Source organism: Pelophylax lessonae (genome assembly GCF_965119305.1).
Source record: "Pelophylax lessonae genome assembly, chromosome: 1".
Taxonomy (NCBI): domain Eukaryota; kingdom Metazoa; phylum Chordata; class Amphibia; order Anura; family Ranidae; genus Pelophylax; species Pelophylax lessonae.
The window spans coordinates 318,189,355-318,213,316 of NC_138768.1; the positions used below are offsets into that span (position 1 = coordinate 318,189,355).

The 23,962-nt window shown below is 42.7% G+C and overlaps 1 protein-coding gene across 1 annotated transcript in view; it reads right to left on the reverse strand.

Moving 5' to 3' along the window:
* The window catches only part of LOC309545393 (Fc receptor-like protein 5), a gene marked incomplete at its 3' end in the record, with an annotated part of 153,630 nt that overhangs the window by 117,600 nt on the left and 12,068 nt on the right, over positions 1-23,962 (reverse strand). The window contains exon 3 of the mRNA XM_082244573.1: positions 4,549-4,836. Coding sequence (XP_082100699.1) covers positions 4,549-4,836 — 288 coding nt within the window. The remainder of the gene's footprint in view (positions 1-4,548; positions 4,837-23,962) is intronic.

A 23,962-nucleotide genomic window follows, 5' to 3' on the forward strand; every position in this document is an offset into this window, starting at 1 on the left:
ACCGCGCTGCGCAGCAATGCGCATGCGCGGCCTATATATAAGGCGCCGGGGATCCCCGGAAGAGTGCCATTCATCTCCGGATGCCGGAGAGGAAACACTCTTGGACGATGGTGACATGACCAGCCTCCCTGTACCACACTCGGCCTCCCCCTGCGGGACAAAGGTATCATTACGCCCCAACCTCTTTCAGGGCAATTTTGCACCATGGAACTTATTCCTAACCTGCAACATATATTCTTGAATATAGACACGGCCCTGCATCCTTAAGATCGGAGCAGAGGAGGTAATAACCATCAGCCCCGTGTACCACACTCGACCTACCCCTACTGGACAAAGGTATTACTACACCAAAACTTTTTTTAGTGCAATTATGCACCAATTACATGAAACATATCCCTAATCTGTTATGCATATTCTTCAATACAGATACGGCCCTGTATCCCCAAGACCGAAGCAGAGGAGGTAAAAATAATTTGAAAACCCCTCCCCCTCCCTGTTTTTGTACTAGGATTGTTTCTTAGTCAAAACCGGGACCAACTACTTGGAACATATACCTAAATATGCTTCTCATGTTTCTCTAATATAGATACCACCCTGCATTCCCTTGAGACCTGAAGCAGAGGAGGTAATCACACCTTTTTGTTAAAAGCCCAATTATGTTTCTGTCCAATATACAATCCCTGGATATACAAAATAAATATATATTTCCAGGGACAGTTACCACTTCCATCAGGGACTCCGAATGAGGAAACCAGTTACTCTGGACCATGTGAGTACCCCTGAAAACCCCAAAGTGGCTATGAATTAATGTATGTCACGGATACATATGAAACAGCAATTTGGTCTTTTTAGTGCCCGCATCACCGTTACTCCTTTCCTCTGTGGGGATCTTGCGGCTACCTTGGGAAAAAGAGGGGCATTTTCCACACATAACGACCGAGAAACTGTACAAAAAACGAAATGTAAGCTATTTATTTAACTTAGATCACACTAACCAAGTATTTAGTGCAACAATGACACTAACAATGTCTAAATATCATTTTAGATATGGTGATACCTTGAAAAAGGCATATCCGCTTTAGGCAGCCGAAACGCGTTGGAATTGAGACGCTCCCTGCAACATCCAATACCGACGGATGGCAGGATTCTTGTGTTTCTTAAGTCACCAATATTCACAGTGTCACTTCTTTACCTTTCGTGCACTACCACGGATGGGTCTCTCACCCACCCTGCACTATATAATTTACGAACTAAACATGTTGTAATTCATGTGTTTTTTACGATAAAATTCTAAATCGCATTCATGCTGATACGTTTTTCTTTATTGCCTTAAAGTCCCACTTACTGGCCTGAGGAACCAAATAACCATCCGTATAAGAATGCTAGGAATTTGGCGGGGGCTATCTTACATTCTGGGGAGCGTATTCACTAATGATTGGACTATGGACCCCCTAGTCACTCCAATCACATTCCTAGCATTCTCCTGCCCCTCAATTGGCTTTTACTGACGGTTCTGGTCCAATCACGGGCTTTTATAGCCCATTTCCTGAACCATTGCATTTTGGTCGGTTCTGGTTGCCGAATTCCAACCGAATCGACCCGAACCGTTCGATCAACCCTATTTGCAATCAGAGAAGCTTGTTAAATTTGTCTGCCATCTGTAACTCCTGATGATAGAGTGGTGAGGGGTAAGGGCCACTGTCAGGTTTTATTTTCATATTTGTCTGTATCTCATTTAGGGAAACTCTCTTTCTGTCTAATTGTCCTGATCATGAATGTCACCAGAAATAAAATTGATGGTAAACGTAAAATTTTGAGTTGCCACCAGGACAGGCGGCAGAGGGGAAATGATCCAATGGGGACAGTTGTTACAACTGTACAACTGCACACACATGCATGTACTGCTGGGTTTGGCCATATACAGTATCTCACAAAAGTGAGTACACCCCATCACAATGTAGAGTAGTGAGTGTACAGCTTGTATAACAGTTTATATTTGCTGTCCCCCCAAAGTAACTCAACACACAGCCATTAATGTCTATACCGCTGGCAACGAAGTAAATACACCCCTAAGTTAAAATGTCCAAATTGGGCCCAATTAGCCATTTTACCTCCCAGGTGTCATGTGACTCATTTGTGTTACAAGGTCTCAGGTGTGAATGGGGATCAGGTGAGTAAAAATTTGGTGTTATCACTCTCACTTTCTCATACTGGTCACTGGAAGTTCAACATGGCACCTCATGGCAAAGAACTCTCAGAGGATCTAAAAAAAAGAATTGTTGCTCTACATAAAGATGGCCTAGGCTATAAGAAGATTGCCAAGACCCTGAAACTGAGCTGCAGCATGGTGTCCAAGGCCATACAGCAGTTTAACTGGACAGGTTCTACTTAGAACAGGTCTCACCATTGTTAATCAAAGAAGTTGAGTATCATATCCAGAGGTTTTCTTTGGGAAATAGACATACGAGTGCTGCCAGCATTGCTGCAGATGTTGAAGGGGTGGGGGGTCAGCCTGTCAGTGTTCAGACTAAACGTTGCAAACTGCATCAAATTGGTCTGCATGGTTGTCATCACAGAAGGAAGCCTCTTCTAAAGATGATGCACAAGGAAGCCCGCAAACAGTTTGCTGAAGACAAGCAGACTAAGGACATGGATTACTGGAACCATGTCCCTAGGTCTGATGAGACCAAGATAAACTTATTTGGTTTAGATGGTGTCAAGCGTGTGTGGCGGCAGCCAGGTGAGGAGTACAAAGACAAGTGTGTCTTGCCTACAGTCAGGCATGGTGGTGGGAGTGTCATGGTCTGAGGCTGCTTGAGTGCTGCCGGCACTGGGAAGCTACAGTTCATTGAGGGAACCATGAATGCCAACACGTACTGTGACATACTGAAGCAGAGCATGATCCCCTCCCTTCGGAGACTGGGCCGCAGGGCAGTATTCCAACATGATAATTACCCCAAACACACCTCCAAGATGACTACTGCCTTGCTAAAGAAACTGAGGGTAAAGGTGATGGACTAGCCAAGCATGTCTCCAGACCTAAACCTGATTGCGCATCTGTGGGGCATCCTTAAACACAAGGAGTCTAACATCCACCAGCTCCGTGATGTTATCATGGAGGAGTGGAAGAGGACTCCAGTGGTAACCCAAGAGGGTTAAGGCAGTGCTGGAAAAAATTGGTGGCCACACAAAATATTGACACTTTGGGCCCAATTTGGAAATTTTAACTTATGGGTGTACTCACTTTTGTTGTCAGCGGTTTAGACATCAATGGCTGTGTATTGAGTTATTTTGAGGGGACAGCACATTTCCCCTGTTATACAAGCTGTACAAGCTGTACACTCACTACTTTACATTGTAGCAAAGTGTAATTTCTTCAGTGTTCTCACATGAAAAGATATAATAAAATATTTAAAAAAATGTGAGGGGTGTACTCCCGTTTGTGAGATACTGTATGTCAGGGGGTCAACAGTTTAAAAGCAGAACTAAATGTAGGATACTCACCTTCCCAATGCCCCCCCCCCCCCCCCTTGCCGGAAATGGCATCTTTTCCCGTGAGCTGAGCCATCATCATTGGCTTCCACAGTATAATCTCAATCCTGCACATGCGCAATAGCTAGTCATTCCAGCACACAGTACATTGAGCTGGCATGCGCAATTCAGTTTACAGACCGGGGATAGCTGTGAGCAGGCAGGTAGGTATGATTTATTGCAGAAAAGACATTCCAAGTCTCTTCTCCAATAAAATGCCTGCCTTTTTACTAAAACTGGAGAGTGCAAAATCTGGTGCAGCTCTGCATAGAAACCAATCATCTCTGAGGTTTTATTGTCAAAGCATAATTGAACAAGCTGAAGTTAGAAGCTGATTGGCTACCAGTACCAGGACAGGGTCGGCCAGTGCCCTGGGCAAGGATCCAGAATTGCACCCCCTCCTCCACTGTTAATACATGCCCTAGAATGTGTGTACCATCTATTCTTTGGTTTCTCTGTGCCTGGGCAACAATGCACAGCTGCACCAGAGTCCGCTTTAGTAAATCTCAGTGTGTCCTAGCAGAACTATAGTTTTAATTTAATTCTGTCTAGGGCCCTGTTTTTCTTTATTCTGGCTCTGCAAAAAGCTACCCCCTATGCCGTTTCACTCCTAAATGGAAGAAAAAGTATATTATTATATTAAACAATAGATTCATAAGAAAGAGAGAGGAGGGAGGCAGAATGACACTGGGCAAAAGACCTAGAGTCCCATAGTCCCAAACCAAAAATGACTACAAGATAAAAACCAGGCACTTTTTTGGATGGCACTCAGGGATATACATTCAAATAATACTCAAGTATATAGAATGTTTTCAAACTTGTATGATATGGCTAAGACAATTTTAAATATTATTTTTATACCTCTGTTTTGAATTTATATCTTTGTTTGACATCCTAGAAACCCGCTGGTTTTTACCTTGTTGTAGTCATTATTGGATTATAGTTTGTCCATCTCTGTTTTTTTTTTTTTTGTTCTTTGTTTTTAGATTTAATAAGTAATTTAATATATTGTATTACCTGCTATATTAATAGTGATGGACCTGCTCATATTAGACTCTATATTAGTTCCATTTTCAAGTTCCTGGTATAGACACTGGAATGAGCCAGCATCTTGCTTTGTCTTGATTTTAATCTCAAAGTTGGTACAATTCGTACTCTGTTCTGTAGAATGTAATTTTGATCCTTCCTTGTAGAACTCAAATACTTTGCTATTCATCGAATCAGCACCGCAACAAGTAAAAATGACATCTTCTCCCACCTCATAAATTTGATGGTTTGGTAATACATCAAGTTGTACAATATCTGCTTTAAGAAGATAAAAAGAGAGAAACAGATTAAAACTACTTATCAACATACAGTTCATATACAGATTGGCTGCCAGCATATCCTTTTTAAACTGTATACAAATAACGCCTTCATGTTAGTGAATTAGCAAGACATAGCATTGTTACATAACCACTAGGGATGATCGAACTTTTGAAAAAAGTTTGGTTCGGCCAGAACATCCGAACTACCCCAAAAGTTCGGCCCGGATTTCAGAACCCCATTGAAATCAATGGGACCCGAACTTCGGTAATCAAAAAATACCATTTTAAAGCCCTAAAACCCAATAAATGCCCCTAAAAAGTGCCTAGGGTGCTGGGTCATGCCCCAGGGACTATTAATCACACGAAAAGCCAATTATTGAAAAAAAAAAAAAAGAATAAAAGAGATTTCATATTTGTGGGGTCTAAAAAGTGTACCTGTGAAGTTTCAGCTCTGTAGCGTGTCCAGAACCAGAAAAAAAAAGAGATTGTTTGTATTTTGTCACTTTCAGAGCACTAATATGGCTCCGCTCCCGTCAGCATTTTTTTTTTTTTGCTGCAGGCATTGATAGTGCTTTTTTGAGGACATGTTTGGAGTCAGGCATGACATCTGAACATGTCTATAGGGGTATATATATATACATACACCCATGTCTGTATATATACAACTGCACATATATAGGTGTTAAAGGAGCAGAACACTATACTTTTGCTAATGAAATAATTTGCACTAAAATGGCTAGGCTCCTAACACACCTATATATGTGTAAATGTAAAATACATATAAGTGTGTGTGTATATATATATCCCTATACAGAAGTTCAGATGTTTTGCCTGCCTCCAAAGAACCCCAAAAAATGCCTGCAAGAACAAACCTGGGCATTTTTTTTTTTTTGGCGCTGGCATTTTTTTGGGTTCTTTGGAGGCAGGCAAAACATCTGAACTTCTGTATAGGGGTATATATATATATACACACACACTGATATGTATTTTACACTTACACATATATAGGTGTGTTAGGAGCCTAGCCATATTAGTGTAAATTATTTCATTAGCAAAAGTATAGTGTTGTGCTACTTTCACACCTATATATGTGTAGGTGTGTATATATACCCCTATACAGAAGTTCAGATGTCATGCCTGCCTCCAAAGAACCCCAAAAAATGCCCAAAAAAAGCCTGCAAGAACAAACCCGGCCATTTTTTTTTGGCGTTGGCATTTTTTGGCATTTTTTTGGGGTTCTTTGGAGGCAGGCAAAACATCTGAACTTCTGTATAGGGGTATATAAAAACACACACATATGTATATATACCCATACACATATATAGGTGTGAAAGGAGCAGAACACTATACTTTTGCTAATGAAATAATTTGTACTAACATGGCTCCACTCCCAACACACCTATATATGTGTAAATGTAAAATACATATAAGTGTGTGTGTGTATATATACCCCTACACAGAAGTTCAGATGTTTTGCCTGCCTCCAAAGAACCCCAAAAAATGCCAGCGCCAAAAAAAAATGCCCAGGTTTGTTCTTGCAGGCATTTTTTTGGGCATTTTTTGGGTTCTTTGGATGCAGGCAAAACATCTGAACTTCTGTATAGGGGTATATATATACACACACACACACTGATATGTATATTACACTTACACATATATATAGGTGTGTTGGGAGCCTAGCCATATTTGTGAAACTTATTTCATTAGCTAAAGTATAGTGTTCTGCTCCTTTAACATCTATATATGTGCAGGTGTATATATACAGACATGGGTGTGTATATATACCCCTATAGACATGTTCAGATGTCATGCCTGACTCCAAACATGTCCTCAAAAAAGCACTAGCACCCCTGCAGCAAAAAGAATGCTGACGGGAGCGAAGCCATATTCCTGTTCCGAAGTGACACAAGAGAAATGATCTTTTCTCTATAGCGGTCACCCTGCTATGGACAGAGATGTATAGTAACGAAGTAGAACTACTTAAGTACTGTACTTAAGTACCGAAATGCGGTATCTGTACTTTCCTAGAGTAGAATTTTTTTCTCCTACTTCTACTTTTACTTCACTACATTTTTTCGATGATTTCGATACTTCTACTCAAGTATTTTTTTTTTGTGCTGCATAGTTACTCGTTACTTTTAAAAAAATTACCACTGCCAGAACAGTAGATGGCAGGTTGCATAAAGCTCAAAAAAATGTGTATAATGTCATTTGTAAATCAGCGCATACGAAAATAAAGGCTGTGTATAATAAAAGCTGCTATACCAAATCTTTCCAATAAAAAGAAAATATGAAACAAACAAATAAATGGTGCTACAGCGCTTAAAGTGCATCAAGAAACTACTAACAAACACAGGTTAATCATTTGAATAAATCATTTGAAATAATAACAATATGATGTTCAAACTTTTGACTTATTTCTTTAATAACTACATAACACAGTACTTGTACTTCTACTTTCAGTACTTGAGTAGAATTTTTTTTTCAAAACTACTGGTACTTTTTACTTTTAGTACTTAAGTAGCAAATTTTTTGAAAAAACTACTTGCAATACTTAAGTAAAAAAAATGTTGAATACTTTAGTACTTCTACTTAAGTAACTTTTTCTGCGAGCACTTCCACTTCTACTCAAGTAATTTTTTGATCGAGCACTTGTACTTTTACTCAAGTAGAAATTTCGAGTACTTTATACAAGTCTGGCTATGGAAGGGTTTTGTCACCCTTCCATAGCAGTCACTGTCAGTTAACCCTACACTACACTACGGTCCCCTTACACTTAATACTTTCCCTACAGAAACTGAATAAATTAAAGCTAACTATAGTGAAAAATAGCACCTAACTACACTAGATATCCCTTTCCTCACACTAAAAATTGCTAAATGACACTTTGTAACACATTGTAACAGAACAGCATTCCACTCTCTTTCATGTCCCGTATAAGAATGCTAGGAATTTGGCGGGGGCTATCTTATATACTGGGGGGCGTATTCACTAATGATTGGACTATGGACCCCCTAGTCACTCCAATCACATTCCTAGCATTCTCCTGCCCCCTCAATTGGCTTTTACTGATGGTTCTGGTCCAATCACTGGCTTTTAAACCCATTTCCTGAACCATTGCATTTTGGTCGGTTCTGGTTGCCGAATTCCGAACTTTTTGGGCTAAAAAGTTCTAAATTCGGCCGAACCTCGAACAGCCAATGTTCGGGTCGAACCGATGGTCGACCCGAACCGTTCGATCATCCCTAATAACCACCTCTAGTATTGTCTATTATTTAAACCATGTGGATACTGAGTAGAAGAAGAAACAAAGCAGTTTATATAGGTGCTACCATCAATTCTTCCGTAATTGTTGGTACATCTTTCAATGTATATTTCTGACAAAGTCACAATAATATGTTAACATAAATAAAGAGGAAGGTAAGGGGAAATTAATGGAAGGGGGAATGGGGATATCGGCAACAGTAGATTAACTGTTCTCAACAAGTCATCAACCACATTCATACCATCAAAAGAATAAGAAGGGGAGCATCAAAATGAGGATCCCCAAGGTTCCCATATTTTTTAAAATTAGGAATTTTTTCTTTTAATTTTTTGGTCACTTTTATCATCCATGATATGTATATTTTTATATCTGCAGGCTACATAGTAGTTGTTTTCCATAACTAAGCAATGACTTTTGTTTTTCAGTAACTGTATGTTGGAACCGTTTATGTTGATTTTTTGCAATTCAATCAGGTTTTTTGTTCATTAGTACTAGAATGTTTGTGCAAAAGCTGTTCAAGAATTGCATCCACTATTTGATATACTCTCATTCAGATTCTTTTACCTACTGGACATGTTTGCAAAATGTGAAAAAGTGCAAGCATCTTGACAACCTCTGCTAATTGCTTGGTCTAAATTCTCTCAAATGGGTGCATGCATAGTGTATCTTATAAACAGGGCTTGCAACACAACAAGCGGATTGAGCTAGAAGAAGATACAATACATGGGCCTAACTCAGAGTACTGTACAGGGGAAGTTATTGTGTCATTGCTATAGACTACAGTGTTTGTGTCATCGCTTAAGGCAGTCAATCAGACAGGAAACGGGTGACTTGCTGGGGTGACGGTTCCTCTAGTAGTGAAGGGGTATCGTGCTTGCCCCCTTCACTAGCGACTGGCTCTCTGCATTCTGGGACCAGACCTGCAGCACAGATTGACTAGGGACCCAGCCTGGAGTCACAGAAAAGAGGGTGTATGAGGTACCTCGGGAGAATAAAAGCAAGCACAGTGGTTAGAGAAGGAGAGAAAGTGTCCCCTGTATCCCATAGCAACCATTGGATGGGTCACTGGTAGAGAGGTGACATGAACTGCTGGATTGGTGGAGCCTGGTACAGGCTTAGTGGTACTCAAAATTCTGCACACCTGGGAGTGGTGTCCTCTACGCATTAATATGTCTGCATTGTACAAGTGTCATCAAGTAACACAGAGAGCAAAGAGGTAACAGTGTCATTGGAGCTTGCTTCTAAGCATGAGAGACCTATCTTAATGTTGACTGCTACATGACTGCAGCTCCCAGCCTGAAGTTCAGGCATTAGCAAGTAAAGTTCCACTTGTCCCCACATGGTGTCTAAGCTCTGCCACAAATTGGGACCAGAAATGATAATCTGCAGTGTGTGTCAAGTTCAGCAATAACCCCCCAGCACTGCAAAATAATCAACTCCCATCACACCACAATATTTAACCCATGGTGGAACACAGCAATTACACCCAGCAAAGCACAGTAATTAACCAGGGTAGGAATCAATACTTAACCCACGGCATGACACAATAATTAACTCCCAGCACAGCATAGCTATTACCAAGGCAAAAACGTGACCCTCGGCACGGCACAGTATTTAACCCTCAACATTGCACAATAACTAACCCCCAACATTGCGCAACAATTAACCAGCAACATTACATATATTATATGTGTATGTGTGTGTGTGTGTCTGTCTGTGTGCCTCTGTATGTCTGTGTCTGTGTAAATCCGGGAAGTGAACAGGCAGCAGCTTCAGCTGCCCACAGTTAAAGTGGCTGCAGCCGAACTTAGTGGAGGGAAATTTCTGCAGCATTTTTGGCAAGTACAGAATCATAGTATATACTGTATAACTTAATATGCAAAGTGGTTGGAGGAAAGCTTCAGAATGGCAAAGATGTTTTTATTAAAAATTATGTAAGCAGACTGCAGTTCCTCTTTAACCACTTCAATACCGGGCACTTTCACCCCCTTCCTGCCCAGGCCAATTTTCAGCTTTTAGTGCTGTTGCATTTTGAATGACAATTGTGCGGTCATGCAACACTGTACCTAAACCAAATGCATGTCATTTATTTCCCACAAATAGAGCTTTCTTTTGGTGGTATTTGATCACCGCAAGGTTTTTTTCTTTTTTGCTACACAAATAAAAAAAGACCAAAAAGTTTGAAAAAAAAAAAAAGTTTTTTTGTTTATGTTCTAAAATTTTGTAAATAGACAAGTTTTTTCCTGCACTGATGAGCACTGATGAGGCCGCACTGACCGTCACTGATGAGGAGGCACTGATGGGGTGGCACTAATATGCAGCACTGATGGGCACTGATAGGCAGCACTGATAGGTATCACTGATATGCAGCATTGTGGGCACTGATAGGCAGCACTGATGGGCACTGATAGGCGACACTGATGGGCACTGATAGGTCGCACTGATGGGCACTGATAGGTGGCACTGATGGGCACTGATAGGCGGCACTGATGGGCACTGATAGGCAGCACTGGTGGGCAATAATGGGCACTGATAGATTGCAATGATGGGCACTGGTGGGCGGCACTGGTGGCACTGGTAGATGGCAATCATGGGCAGCTCTGATGGGGAGGGCCCTGAAAGGGTCCCTGATCCCTGATTGCCATCCCTGGTGGCCATGGGTGGGCATCCCTGGTGGTCATGGGTGGGCATTCCTGGTGGCCATGGGTGGGCAACCCCTGGTGGCTCTAGTGGCCCCCCCAAGGATCTGCACTGGTAATCAATGCTCTGATTACCAGCACAGACCCCCCCCTGTCAGGAGAGCCGCCGATCGGCTCTCCTCTACTCGTGCCTGTCAGGCACGAACTGAGGAAAGCCGATCAACGGCTCTTCCTATTTACTATGTGACCAGCTGTGATTGGACACAGCTGGTCACATGGTAAAGAGCCTATGTCATAGGCTCTTTACCGAGATCGGAGATGCGGTGTGTCAGAGTGACACACCGCAGCACCGATCGTTGCTCTGCGCACCCCCCGCTTTATCCTGCTAGACGTCATATGACTGCCAGTCAGGATAATACAACCACTTTGCCGCCATCCATCTGTTATAGGGCGGGCGGCAAGTGGTTAAGTAGAGAAGTAATGTGTCGTGCGTAGTCGGCTGCTGCGAATAGTGAGTGGGGCAAAATTTAGTTAACAGTTGAAGGAGCTTAAAGGGAAGTGGATAACTAAAACAAAAGCCTTCTTGTACCCATAAAATATTCTTAGATTGTTGTGTTACAAGCAAGAGTGTCACAGACATGTAGAAACCTCAGCACAATCATTTTTAAAAATATAAAACTATTCAATTACATACGTATGATTTTGAGTACACTGAAAATAGAGAGCTATCACTTTGTCTGAGCCTACTTTATACATTGAACAAAATTATAAATGCAACACTTTTGTTTTTGCCCCCATTTTTCATGAGCTGAGCTCAAAGATCTAAGTCTTTTTCAATGTACATAAAAGGCCTATTTCTCTCAAATATTGTTCACAAATCTGTCTAAATCTGTGTTAGTGAGCACTTCTCCTTTGCCAAGATAATCCATCCACCTCACAGGTGTGGCAAAACAAGATGCTGATTAGACAGCATGATTATTGCACAGGTAACCCTTAGGCTGGCCACAATAAAGACCACTCTGAAATGTGCAGTTTTATCACACAGCATAATGCCATAGATGTCACAAGTTTTGAGGGAGCCTGCAATTGGCATGCTGACTGCAGGAATGTCCACCAGAGCTGTTGCCCATAAATTGAATGTTCATTTCTCTACCATAAGCCGTCTCCAAAGGCGTTTCAGAGAATTTGGCAGTACATCCAACCGGCCTCACAACCGCAGACCACGTGTAACCACACCAGCCCAGGACCTCCACATCCAGCATCTTCACCTCCAAGATCATCGGAGACCAGCCAACCGGACAGCTGCTGCAACAATTGGTTTGCATAACCAAAGAATTTCTGCACAAACTGTCAGAAACCGTCTCAGGGAAGCTCATCTGCATGCTCAATGTCCTCGACCTGACTGCAGTTCGTTGTCGTAACCGACTTGAGTGGGCAAATGCTCACAATTCTATGGCTTCTGGCACTTTGGAGAGGTGTTCTACTCACGGAAGAATCATGGTTTTCACTGTACAGGGCAAATGACAGACAGCGTATATGGAGTTGTGTGGGTGAATGGTTTGTTGATGTCAATTTTGTGGCCCATGGTGGTGGGGTTATGGTATGAGCAGGCGTATGTTATGGACAACGAACACAGGTGCATTTTATTGATGGCATTTTGAATGCACAGAGATATCGTGACGAGATCCTGAGGCCCAATGTTGTGTCATTCATGCACGACCATCACCTCACGTTGCAGCATGATAATGCACGGCCCAATATTGGAAGGATCTGTACACAATTCCTGGAAGCTGAAAACATTCCAGTTCTTGCATGGCCAGCATACTCACCAGACATGTCAAATATTGAGCATGTTTGGGATGTTCTGGATCGACGTATACGACAGCGTGTTTCAGGTCCTGCCAATATCCAGCAACTTCACACAGCCATTGAAGAGGAGTGGACTAACATTCCACAGGCCACAATCAACAACCTGATCAACTCTCCCCGAAGGAGATGTGTTGCACTGCGTGAGGCAAATGGTGGTCACACAGATACTGACTGGTTTTTGGACCCCCCCCCCCGGACCCCCCAATACAGTAAAACTGCACATTTTAGAGTGGCCTTTATTGTGGCCAGCCTACGGCACACCTGTGCCATAATCATGCTGCCTAATCAGCATCTTGGTATGCCACACCTGTGAGGTGAATAAATTATCTCGGCAAAGGAGAAATGCTCACTAACACAGATTTAGACAGATTTGTGAACAATATTTGAGAGAAATAGGCCTTTTGTGTACATAAAAAAGTCTTAGATCTTTAAGTTCAGCTCATGAAATATGGGGGCAAAAACAAAAGTGTTTATAATTTTGTTCAGTGTAGAAGAACTTCACTAAAATAGTCAGGGACTGCTCTACTACCAGAAACTGTTGGGACAATAAATGCTTTGGTGGGAAGTCTTTAATGTACAATACAGTGTAAATAGTTCAGGAGTATGTAATGTACACTATAGTGTTTATAGTTTAGAGCTGTGTAAAGTACAATATAATGAATATAGTGCAGGAGTTAGTGATGTCGCGAACCTAAAATTCGCCGTTCGCGAACGGCGAACGCGAACATCGGCAAATGTTCGCGAACCGGGCGAACCGCCATAGACTTCAATAGGCAGGCGAATTTTAAAACACACAGGGACTCTTTCTGGCCACAATAGTGATGGAAAAGTTGTTTCAAGGGGATTAACACCTGGACTGTGGCATGCCGGAGAGGGATCACGCAAAAAAAAGTTCTTAAAAATTATAATTTTTTGATAGAGAGCCAATTATTGGAAAAATTAAAAAAAAATAAAAATAAAAAATTTCTTTGGATTTAGCATCTGGGGTCTAAAAAGTGTACCTGTGAAGTTTCAGCTCTGTAGCATGTCCAGAACCCCTAAAAAACAGCATTTGTCTTATATTTTCAGGAATATGGCTTCTCTGCGGCTGGCTTTTTCTCTTGCAGGCATTTATCGGGCATTTTTTTAGGCAGGCATGTCATTTTTTGTATTTAGTGTCTGGGGGGTCTAAAAAGTGTACCTGTCAAGTTTCAGCTCTGTAGCATGTCCAGAACCCCTAAAAAACAGCATTTTTCTTATATTTTCAGGAATACGGCTTCTCTGCGGCTGGCTTTTTCTCTTGCAGGCATTTAGCGGGCATTTTTTTAGGCAGGCATGTCATTTTTTGTATTTAGTGTCTGGGGGGTCTAAAAAGTGTACCTGTCAAGTTTCAGCTCTGTAGCATGTCCAGAACCCCTAAAAAACAGCATTTTTCTTATATTTTCAGGAATACGGCTTCTCTGCGGCTGGCTTTTTTTCTTGCAGGCATTTAGCGGGCATTTTTTTAGGCAGGCATGTCATTTTTTGTATTTAGTGTCTGGGGGGTCTAAAAAGTGTACCTGTCAAGTTTCAGCTCTGTAGCATGTCCAGAACCCCTAAAAAACAGCATTTTTCTTATATTTTCAGGAATACGGCTTCTCTGCGGCTGGCTTTTTCTCTTGCAGGCATTTAGCGGGCATTTTTTTTAGGCAGGCATGTCATTTTTTGTATTTAGTGTCTGGGGGGTCTAAAACGTGTACCTGTCAAGTTTCAGCTCTGTAGCATGTCCAGAACCCCTAAAAAACAGCATTTTTCTTATATTTTCAGGAATACGGCTTCTCTGCGGCTGGCTTTTTCTCTTGCAGGCATTTAGCGGGCATTTTTTTAGGCAGGCATGTCATTTTTTGTATTTAGTGTCTGGGGGGTCTAAAACGTGTACCTGTCAAGTTTCAGCTCTGTAGCATGTCCAGAACCCCTAAAAAACAGCATTTTTCTTATATTTTCAGGAATACGGCTTCTCTGCGGCTGGCTTTTTTTCTTGCAGGCATTTAGCGGGCATTTTTTTAGGCAGGCATGTCATTTTTTGTATTTAGTGTCTGGGGGGTCTAAAAAGTGTACCTGTCAAGTTTCAGCTCTGTGGCATGTCCAGAACCCCTAAAAAACAGCATTTTTCTTATATTTTCAGGAATACGGCTTCTCTGCGGCTGGCTTTTTTTCTTGCAGGCATTTAGCGGGCATTTTTTTAGGCAGGCATGTCATTTTTTGTATTCAGTGTCTGGGGGGTCTAAAAAGTGTACATGTCAAGTTTCAGCTCTGTAGCATGTCCAGAACCCCTAAAAAACAGCATTTTTCTTATATTTTCAGGAATACGGCTTCTCTGCGGCTGGCTTTTTCTCTTGCAGGCATTTAGCGGGCATTTTTTTAGGCAGGCATGTCATTTTTTGTATTTAGTGTCTGGGGGGTCTAAAAAGTGTACCTGTCAAGTTTCAGCTCTGTAGCATGTCCAGAACCCCTAAAAAACAGCATTTTTCTTATATTTTCAGGAATACGGCTTCTCTGCGGCTGGCTTTTTTTCTTGCAGGCATTTAGCGGGCATTTTTTTAGGCAGGCATGTCATTTTTTGTATTTAGTGTCTGGGGGGTCTAAAAAGTGTACCTGTCAAGTTTCAGCTCTGTAGCATGTCCAGAACCCCTAAAAAACAGCATTTTTCTTATATTTTCAGGAATACGGCTTCTCTGCGGCTGGCTTTTTTTCTTGCAGGCATTTAGCGGGCATTTTTTTAGGCAGGCATGTCATTTTTTGTATTTAGTGTCTGGGGGGTCTAAAAAGTGTACCTGTCAAGTTTCAGCTCTGTAGCATGTCCAAAACCCCTAAAAAACAGCATTTTTCTTATATTTTCAGGAATACGGCTTCTCTGCGGCTGGCTTTTTCTCTTGCAGGCATATATATCAGTGGTGGGTGGGCAGTGGCACAGTACACTCTCTGTGGACCTGACAGCAGTCACTGGCACCCAGGCAACTGCAATTTAAAAAATATATATATATTTTTTTTACTTTGCAAGCTGCTGTGCCACTTTATATATCAGTGGTGGGTGGGCAGTGGCACAGTACACTCTCTGTGGACCTGACAGCAGTCACTGGCACCCAGGCAACTGCAATTTAAAAAATATATATATATTTTTTTACTTTGCAAGCTGCTGTGCCACTTTATATATCAGTGGTGGGTGGGCAGTGGCACAGTACACTCTCTGTGGACCTGGCAGCAGTCACTGGCACCCAGGCAACTGCAATTTTAAAAAAATATATTTTATTTTACTTTGCAAGCTGCTGTGCCACCTTATATATCAGTGGTGGGTGGGCAGTGGCACAGTACACTCTCTGTGGACCTGACAGCAGTCACTGGCACCCAGGCAACTGCAATTAAAAAATATATATATTTTTTTTTACTTTGCAAGCTGCTGTGCCACCTTATATATCAGTGGTGGGTGGGCACACAGTGGCACTGCAGTGGGCACAGTACACTCTGTGGACCTGACAGTAACTGGCAGCCCAGGCAACTGCAATAATAAAAAATATTTTTTTTTTCAATTTATTGCAACAAGATGCTGTGCCACCGTATATATATCAGTGGTGGGCAGTGCACTGCAGTGGGTACAGTGCACTCTGTGGACCTGACACAGCACTCACTGCAATTATGACAGAGGAAAAAAAAAATATTTTTTAAAATGCAAGGTACTGTGCCTGTGCCACCCGAAATGAGTGTGGTGTGCACACAGTACAGTCTGTGGTAGGTCTGTGGCCTCTCACACACAGCGGGCAGGCAACTGCAGTGTACAATAGATATATATAGATATATATATAAAGAAAAAACTCTATTACCTTACCAGCCCTTAAAAGGGCTTTTGGGGACACTATATATATATATATATATGTATATATATAAATAAAAAAAATCCTCAATTACCAGCCCTTAAAAGGGCTTTTGGGGACACTAGATAGATATAGATATATATATATATATATAAGAAGAAACAACTCAATTACCAGCCCTTAAAAGGGCTTTTGGGGACGCTAGGTATATATATATATATATATATATATATATAAAAAAAAAAAAAAACACAAATACCAGCCCTTAGAAGGGCTTTTTGGGGTGCTGATATTACAGCAGTAGTGGACCAAGAACACTGCAAGACCAGGAACACTGACTAACTGTCCCTAGCTTAACAGCAGCAGCAGCAGCAGCAGCAGCAGCAGCAGCAGCAGCAGCTCTCTCCCTACTCTCACTACACACACTGCTTCAGAATGATCTAAGATGGATGCTGCCCTTGCTTATTTATAGGAGGTGGGAGGGTGTGGGAGGGAGGTATGCTGATTGGCTGGAAATGTGTCTGCTGACTGTAAAGTTCAGGGTCAAAGTTTGCCTCAATGATGTCTTATGGGGGGCGGACCGAACATCGCATATGTTCGCCGGCAGCGGCGAACGCGAACATGCTAAGTTCGCCGGGAACTGTTCTATACATCTCTAGCAGGAGTCTGTAATTTACAATATAGTGTATATTGTGTGGGAGTCTCTAATATACTTTATAGCGTAGGTGTCAATAATTTACTATATATTGTAGGACTCTGTAATGTACAATATAGCGTATATAATGCATCTTCAGTCTCCCAGTCCCCCCATCCTCAGTCTTCACAGTTCCCCTCCTCATCATCAGTCTTAACAGTGAACCCCATCCTCAAACTTCATAGTCCCCCATCCGCAGTCTTCATAGTCCTCCCCATCCTGAGTCTTCATAGTCCTCCCCATCCTCAGTCTTCACAGTTCCCCCATCCTCAGTCTTCACAGTTCCCCCATCCTCAGTCTTCACAGTCCCCCCCATCCTCAGTCTTCACAGTCCCCCCCCATCCTCAGTCTTCACAGTCCCCCCCATCCTCAGTCTTCGCAGTTCCCCCATCCTCAGTCTTCACAGTTCCCCCATCCTCAGTCTTCACAGTCCCCCCATCCTCAGTCTTCACAGACCCCCATCCTCAGTCTTCACAGTCCCCCCATCCTCAGTCTTCACAGACCCCCCATTCTCAGTCTTCACAGTCCCCCCATCCTCAGTCTTCACAGTCCCCCCCATCCTTAGTCTTCACAGTCCCCCCATCCTCATTCTTCACAGTCCCCCCATCCTCAGTCTTCACAGTCCCCCCATCCTCAGTCTTCACAGTCCCTCCCATGCTCAGTCTTCACAGTCCCCCCCATCCTCAGTCTTCACAGTCCCCCCCATCCTCAGTCTTCACAGTCCCTCCATCCTCAGTCTTCCCAGTCCCCCCCATCCTCAGTCTTCACAGTCCCCCCATCCTCAGTCTTCACAGACCCCCCATTCTCAGTCTTCACAGTCCCCCCATCCTCAGTCTTCACAGTCCCCCCCATCCTCAGTCTTCACAGTCCCCCCCATCCTCATTCTTCACAGTCCCCCCATCCTCAGTCTTCACAGTCCCCCCATCCTCAGTCTTCACAGACCCCCCATTCTCAGTCTTCACAGTCCCCCCATCCTCGGTCTACACAATTCTCCCCATCCTCAGTCTTCACAGTCCCTCCCATGCTCAGTCTTCACAGTCCTCCCCATCCTCAGTCTTTACTGTCTCTCCCATCCTCAATTTTCACAGTCCATCCCATCCTCAGTCTTCGCAGTCTCTCTATCCTCAGTCTTCACAGTCCGCTCCATCCTCAAACTTCACAGTCCCCCATCCTTGGTCTTCACAGTCCTCCCCATCCTCGGTCTTCACAGTCCTTCCCATCCTCAGTCTTCACAGACTCTCCCATTATCAGTCTTCGCAGTTCCCCCCATCCTCAGTCTTCATAGCCCCCCCCTATCATCAGTCTGCACAGTCTCCTCATCATCAGTCTGCATAGCGCTCTCCATCCTCAGTCTGCACACCCCCATCTTCAGTTTTCTCAGTCCCCCATCCTCAATCTTGACAGCCCCCCCCCCTAAATTTAGAGAGCTCACCTCTCTCAGGAACATCTTTCACACACATGGAAGGTTTCCTCGTTCCCGGGCTCCAGTTGATAACATCAACACCCCACCCCCTGAGAAACAGTACCTACCCCCAGAAAGCCACTCTCAACTCCAGCAACATGATCTGTGTGTGACTGAGAATTGAGTCCCACAGATTCTATGTGATAGGAGCCAGAGAGCGGGCAATGACAGGCGTGGCTGCAGCGCCTCAGGCTTTTCTCCTCCATGGGTGCAGTGTGGGCCAGAGCACAGTGGGCCCCATTGCCCTTGGGTCCTGTTTGCACTGCACACTTTGCACACATGAATGATACACTGCTGATTTAATGTATTAGCAGATTAAGATACACTTTATAAGCAATTATAGTAATATTTTCCTTTTCGGATACAGGTTTTATATTAATAAAAAAACATGATAATTGTAAGCACCCCTATCAGTGTTAAATAGCTTGTCTCAACCCCATAACTGCAAGATACCTTGATCTTTTAAAAAACAACAAACTTACTCGCCAAATCACCAAGTGAAAATAGAAAAAAAGGAAGATTAAAAAAGAAAACCAATACAGCTATCACATCTAAGAATTAGCAAAATAATAAATGCTTGCTTTTGGGCTTCGAGGAATTCCACCCTATGGGTTAAGTCCAAGGAGGTACGTGACATTTCCTGGGCTTATCTATATTATTTACATCTGACAGTTTCATTGCACTCCTGGATGATGTCTATTGAGGTATTTCCTGGAGCCCAACACTGATGCTTCAGGTCTAAGCATCTTCAACATTAGAGTCGGTGCAGCTGTTATGCCTGCCCCTCTTCAGTGCAATTACAGAAGCCTTAGTATTATGTGAACTAACTTACAAAATACAGAGCTTCTTTGAATGGGCAGCAGAGGGGAGGGCGGCATAGCTTCTTTGTGTGCCCCTCTCTCCTCTAAAAGCCCCCACTTTCAGTGTATGCTCAAGCAGAGCCATAAACCTCAGCTATAAATAATAGAGATAAATGCAGGAGATGTCATGCACCTCCTTGGATTGAACTCGTTGTTTTTTTTTTTTCACAAAGTGGATGGATTCTTGGAATTCAGCTTTATTACTGCTTTCATCTCCTTGCGAAAAAATATGGTTCCCATGTTCCCGCATGTGGCCTAATCCTGGGCAATATCTAACATAGTTTCAGACCACAAGGAATGTTATGGCTATTTAAAATCATAAAATTGCACATAGTCTATTGTTTTTATTCAGCCAGGTAAGGTCTAGTACACTTAAAATTAGGTTAAAGTTATCAAAGACAAAAACAAAACAAAAACAAAATAAAACAAAACGAAAAGGTTGGGACTTTATATGAGGCATTGTCCATCAAGGGCTGAGTGCCTCCATCCCTGATCATGTAGATATAAGGGGAGGGGGAGTAACATGGTTAATACCAGGTACAGGGCAATCAGCATGTTGGGTAAAAAATGTAATAAATTATATACCATATAATATATGATCCGTAAATTAGACACTTTGCTTAAAAACTTAATAAATTATATAATATATATCCGTAAATTAAACATTAATATAATGCAGCCGATTACCAAGTGTTACTAACAGGAAAAAATGGGAAGGGGGGGAAAAAAAGCGGGCTTTCTATGAGGTGTGTGAGAGTGGTTGGCAGATAAGACAGTGGAATCACTGGTACAAAAGGACAATTTAATAATAAATATCATCATGATACATGACTAGTGTTGAGCGAACACGGACTGTATTATTCGTGTTCGTACCGAATAATTGGATTTTTTTTACCCGAACACGGACACGGACACTTTACTGTATGTTCGGGTAAAAATCCGTGTTCGGTCGTTTTATTTCCGGGTTTTGCATGCTTTGGCGCTCTTTTCATGGCGGGCTTTCAACAGCCAATCAACAATCGTTTAACTGGTGTGCCTTAAGCCATCCCAGCCATGCCTGCAAATGTCTTAGTAGCTGTGATTGGCCGTCTGAAGCATGTGACCAAGTCTTTATAAGTTCGAGGCAGCCGCAGCGGCGTCATTCTGCTGCTTAGCTAAGGGACAGAGCACACATCAATGTGCTGGCTGCTGATTAGGGAAAGATAGGCAGGAAAAAAACATTTGTGTCCGGATAGAATTGAGGGACAGGTCGGAGTGTTTAGGCAGGGCGAGTTGTAGGCATTTTAGGGATAGAGTCTGCTGAATTATAGGGTCAGTGTCTTCTACAAACTACAATCGATATTGCTGTGTGGGGGGTGGGGTGAATCTGCACTCAATCCTGATCTACGATCTCTTCTCAATCCTGTTAGGGACAGAGTCTGCTAAATTTTAGGGAAACTGTGTTCTACAAACTACAATCGATATTGCTGTGTGGTGTGGGATTGGAGATAGGCAGGTGTCAGTGATCCACATCCATTTTTCTGTGTGTGAGCTGCAGTGAACACAATCTTTTTGGGCTGCAGTGAACACAATCTTTTTGGGCTGCAGTGAACACAATCTTTTTGGGCTGCAGTGAACACAATCTTTTTGGGCTGCAGTGAACACAATCTTTTTGGGGTGCAGTGAACAAAATCTTTTTGGGGTGCAGTGAACACAATCCTTTTTGGTGTGCAGTGAACACAATCTTTGTGGGGTGCAGTGAACAAAATCCTTTGTGGGGTGCAGTGAACACAATCTTTTTGGGGTGCAGTGAACAAAATCCTTTTTGGGGTGCAGTGAACAACATCCTTTTTGGGGTGCAGTGAACACAATCTTTTTGGGGTGCAGTGAACAAAATCCTTTGTGGGGTGCAGTGAACACAATCTTTTTGGGGTGCAGTGAACACAATCTTTTTGGGGTGGAGTGAACAACATCCTTTTTGGGGTGCAGTGAACAAAATCCTTTTTGGGGTGCAGTGAACAAAATCATTTTTGGGGTGCAGTGAACACAATCTTTTTGGGGTGCAGTGAACACAATCTTTGTGGGGTGCAGTGAACACAATCTTTTTGGGGTGGAGTGAACAACATCCTTTTTGGGGTGCAGTGAACAACATCCTTTTTGGGGTGCAGTGAACACAATCTTTTTGGGGTGCAGTGAACACAATCTTTGTGGGGTACAGTGAACAGAATCTTTGTGGGGTGCAGTGAACACAATCTTTGGGGGGTACAGTGAACACAATCTTTGTGGGGTGCAGTGAACACAATCTTTGGGGGGTACAGTGAACACAATCTTTTTGGGGTGCAGTGAACACAATCTTTGTGGGGTGCAGTGAACACAATCTTTTTGGGGTGGAGTGAACAAAATCATTTTTGGGGTGCAGTGAACAACATCCTTTTTGGGGTGCAGTGATCAAAATCCTTTTTGGGGTGCAGTGAACACAATCTTTTTGGGGTGCAGTGAACAAAATCCTTTGTGGGGTGCAGTGAACAGAATCTTTGTGGGGTGCAGTGAACACAATCTTTGGGGGGGGTACAGTGAACACAATCTTTTTGGGGTGCAGTGAACACAATCTTTGTGGGGTACAGTGAACAGAATCTTTGTGGGGTGCAGTGAACACAATCTTTGGGGGGTACAGTGAACACAATCTTTTTGGGGTGCAGTGAACACAATCTTTGGGGGGTACAGTGAACACAATCTTTTTGGGGTGCAGTGAACACAATCTTTGTCGGGTGCAGTGAACACAATCTTTGGGGGGGTACAGTGAACACAATCTTTTTGGGGTGCAGTGAACAACATCCTTTTAGGGTGCAGTGAACACAATCTTTGTGGGGTGCAGTGAACAACATCCTTTTAGGGTGCAGTGAACACAATCTTTGTGGGGTACAGTGAACAGAATCTTTGTGGGGTGCAGTGAACACAATCTTTGGGGGGTACAGTGAACACAATCTTTGTGAGGTGCAGTGAACACAATCTTTGTGGGGTGCAGTGAACACAATCATTGTGGGGTGCAGTGAACTCAATCTTTGTGGGGTACAGTGAACACAATCTCATACTTCTGAAGATTTGAGGGTGCTGCCTGTTCCATACTCCCCCTACTCCTCATCTAGCCTTTTAGGGGTACAAACAATAGTAATTGGGGCCTAGTGTGGTTGTGTACGTGTGATATACATACACTTTTTTTGGATCATATTTTCTATTCCGCTATTTAATCAAAAACCTTTGGGGATCAGTTAAATTGGGGGATAGTCTGTGTTGGTACGTGTGAGAGAGATCCACCTTTCCAAGTTGTTGGGGTTCATCTCATACTTCTGAAGGTTTGAGGGTGCTGCCTGTTCCATACTCCCCCTACTCCTAGCCTTTTAGGGGTACAAACAATAGTAATTGGGGCCTAGTGTGGTTGTGTACGTGTGATATACATACACTTTTTTTGGATCATATTTTCTATTCCGCTATTTAATCAAAAACCTTTGGGGATCAGTTAAATTGGGGGATAGTCTGTGTTGGTACGTGTGAGAGAGATCCACCTTTCCAAGTTGTTGGGGTTCATCTCATACTTCTGAAGGTTTGAGGGTGCTGCCTGTTCCATACCCCCCCTACTCCTCATCTAGCCTTTTAGGGGTACAAACAATAGTAATTGGGGCCTAGTGTGGTTGTGTACGTGTGATATACATACACTTTTTTTGGATCATATTTTCTATTCCGCTATTTAATCAAAAACCTTTGGGGATCAGTTAAATTGGGGGATAGTCTGTGTTGGTACGTGTGAGAGAGATCCACCTTTCCAAGTTGTTGGGGTTCATCTCATACTTCTGAAGGTTTGAGGGTGCTGCCTGTTCCATACTCCCCCTACTCCTCATCTAGCCTTTTAGGGGTACAAACAATAGTAATTGGGGCCCAGTGTGGTTGTGTACGTGTGATATACATACACTTTTTTTGGATCATATTTTCTATTCCGCTATTTAATCAAAAACCTTTGGGGATCAGTTAAATTGGGGGATAGTCTGTGTTGGTACGTGTGAGAGAGATCCACCTTTCCAAGTTGTTGGGGTTCATCTCATACTTCTGAAGGTTTGAGGGTGCTGCCTGTTCCATACTCCCCCTACTCCTCATCTAGCCTTTTAGGGGTACAAACAATAGTAATTGGGGCCCAGTGTGGTTGTGTACGTGTGATATACATACACTTTTTTTGGATCATATTTTCTATTCCGCTATTTAATCAAAAACCTTTGGGGATCAGTTAAATTGGGGGATAGTCTGTGTTGGTACGTGTGAGAGAGATCCACCTTTCCAAGTTGTTGGGGTTCATCTCATACTTCTGAAGGTTTGAGGGTGCTGCCTGTTCCATACCCCCCCTACTCCTCATCTAGCCTTTTAGGGGTACAAACAATAGTAATTGGGGCCTAGTGTGGTTGTGTACGTGTGATATACATACACTTTTTTTGGATCATATTTTCTATTCCGCTATTTAATCAAAAACCTTTGGGGATCAG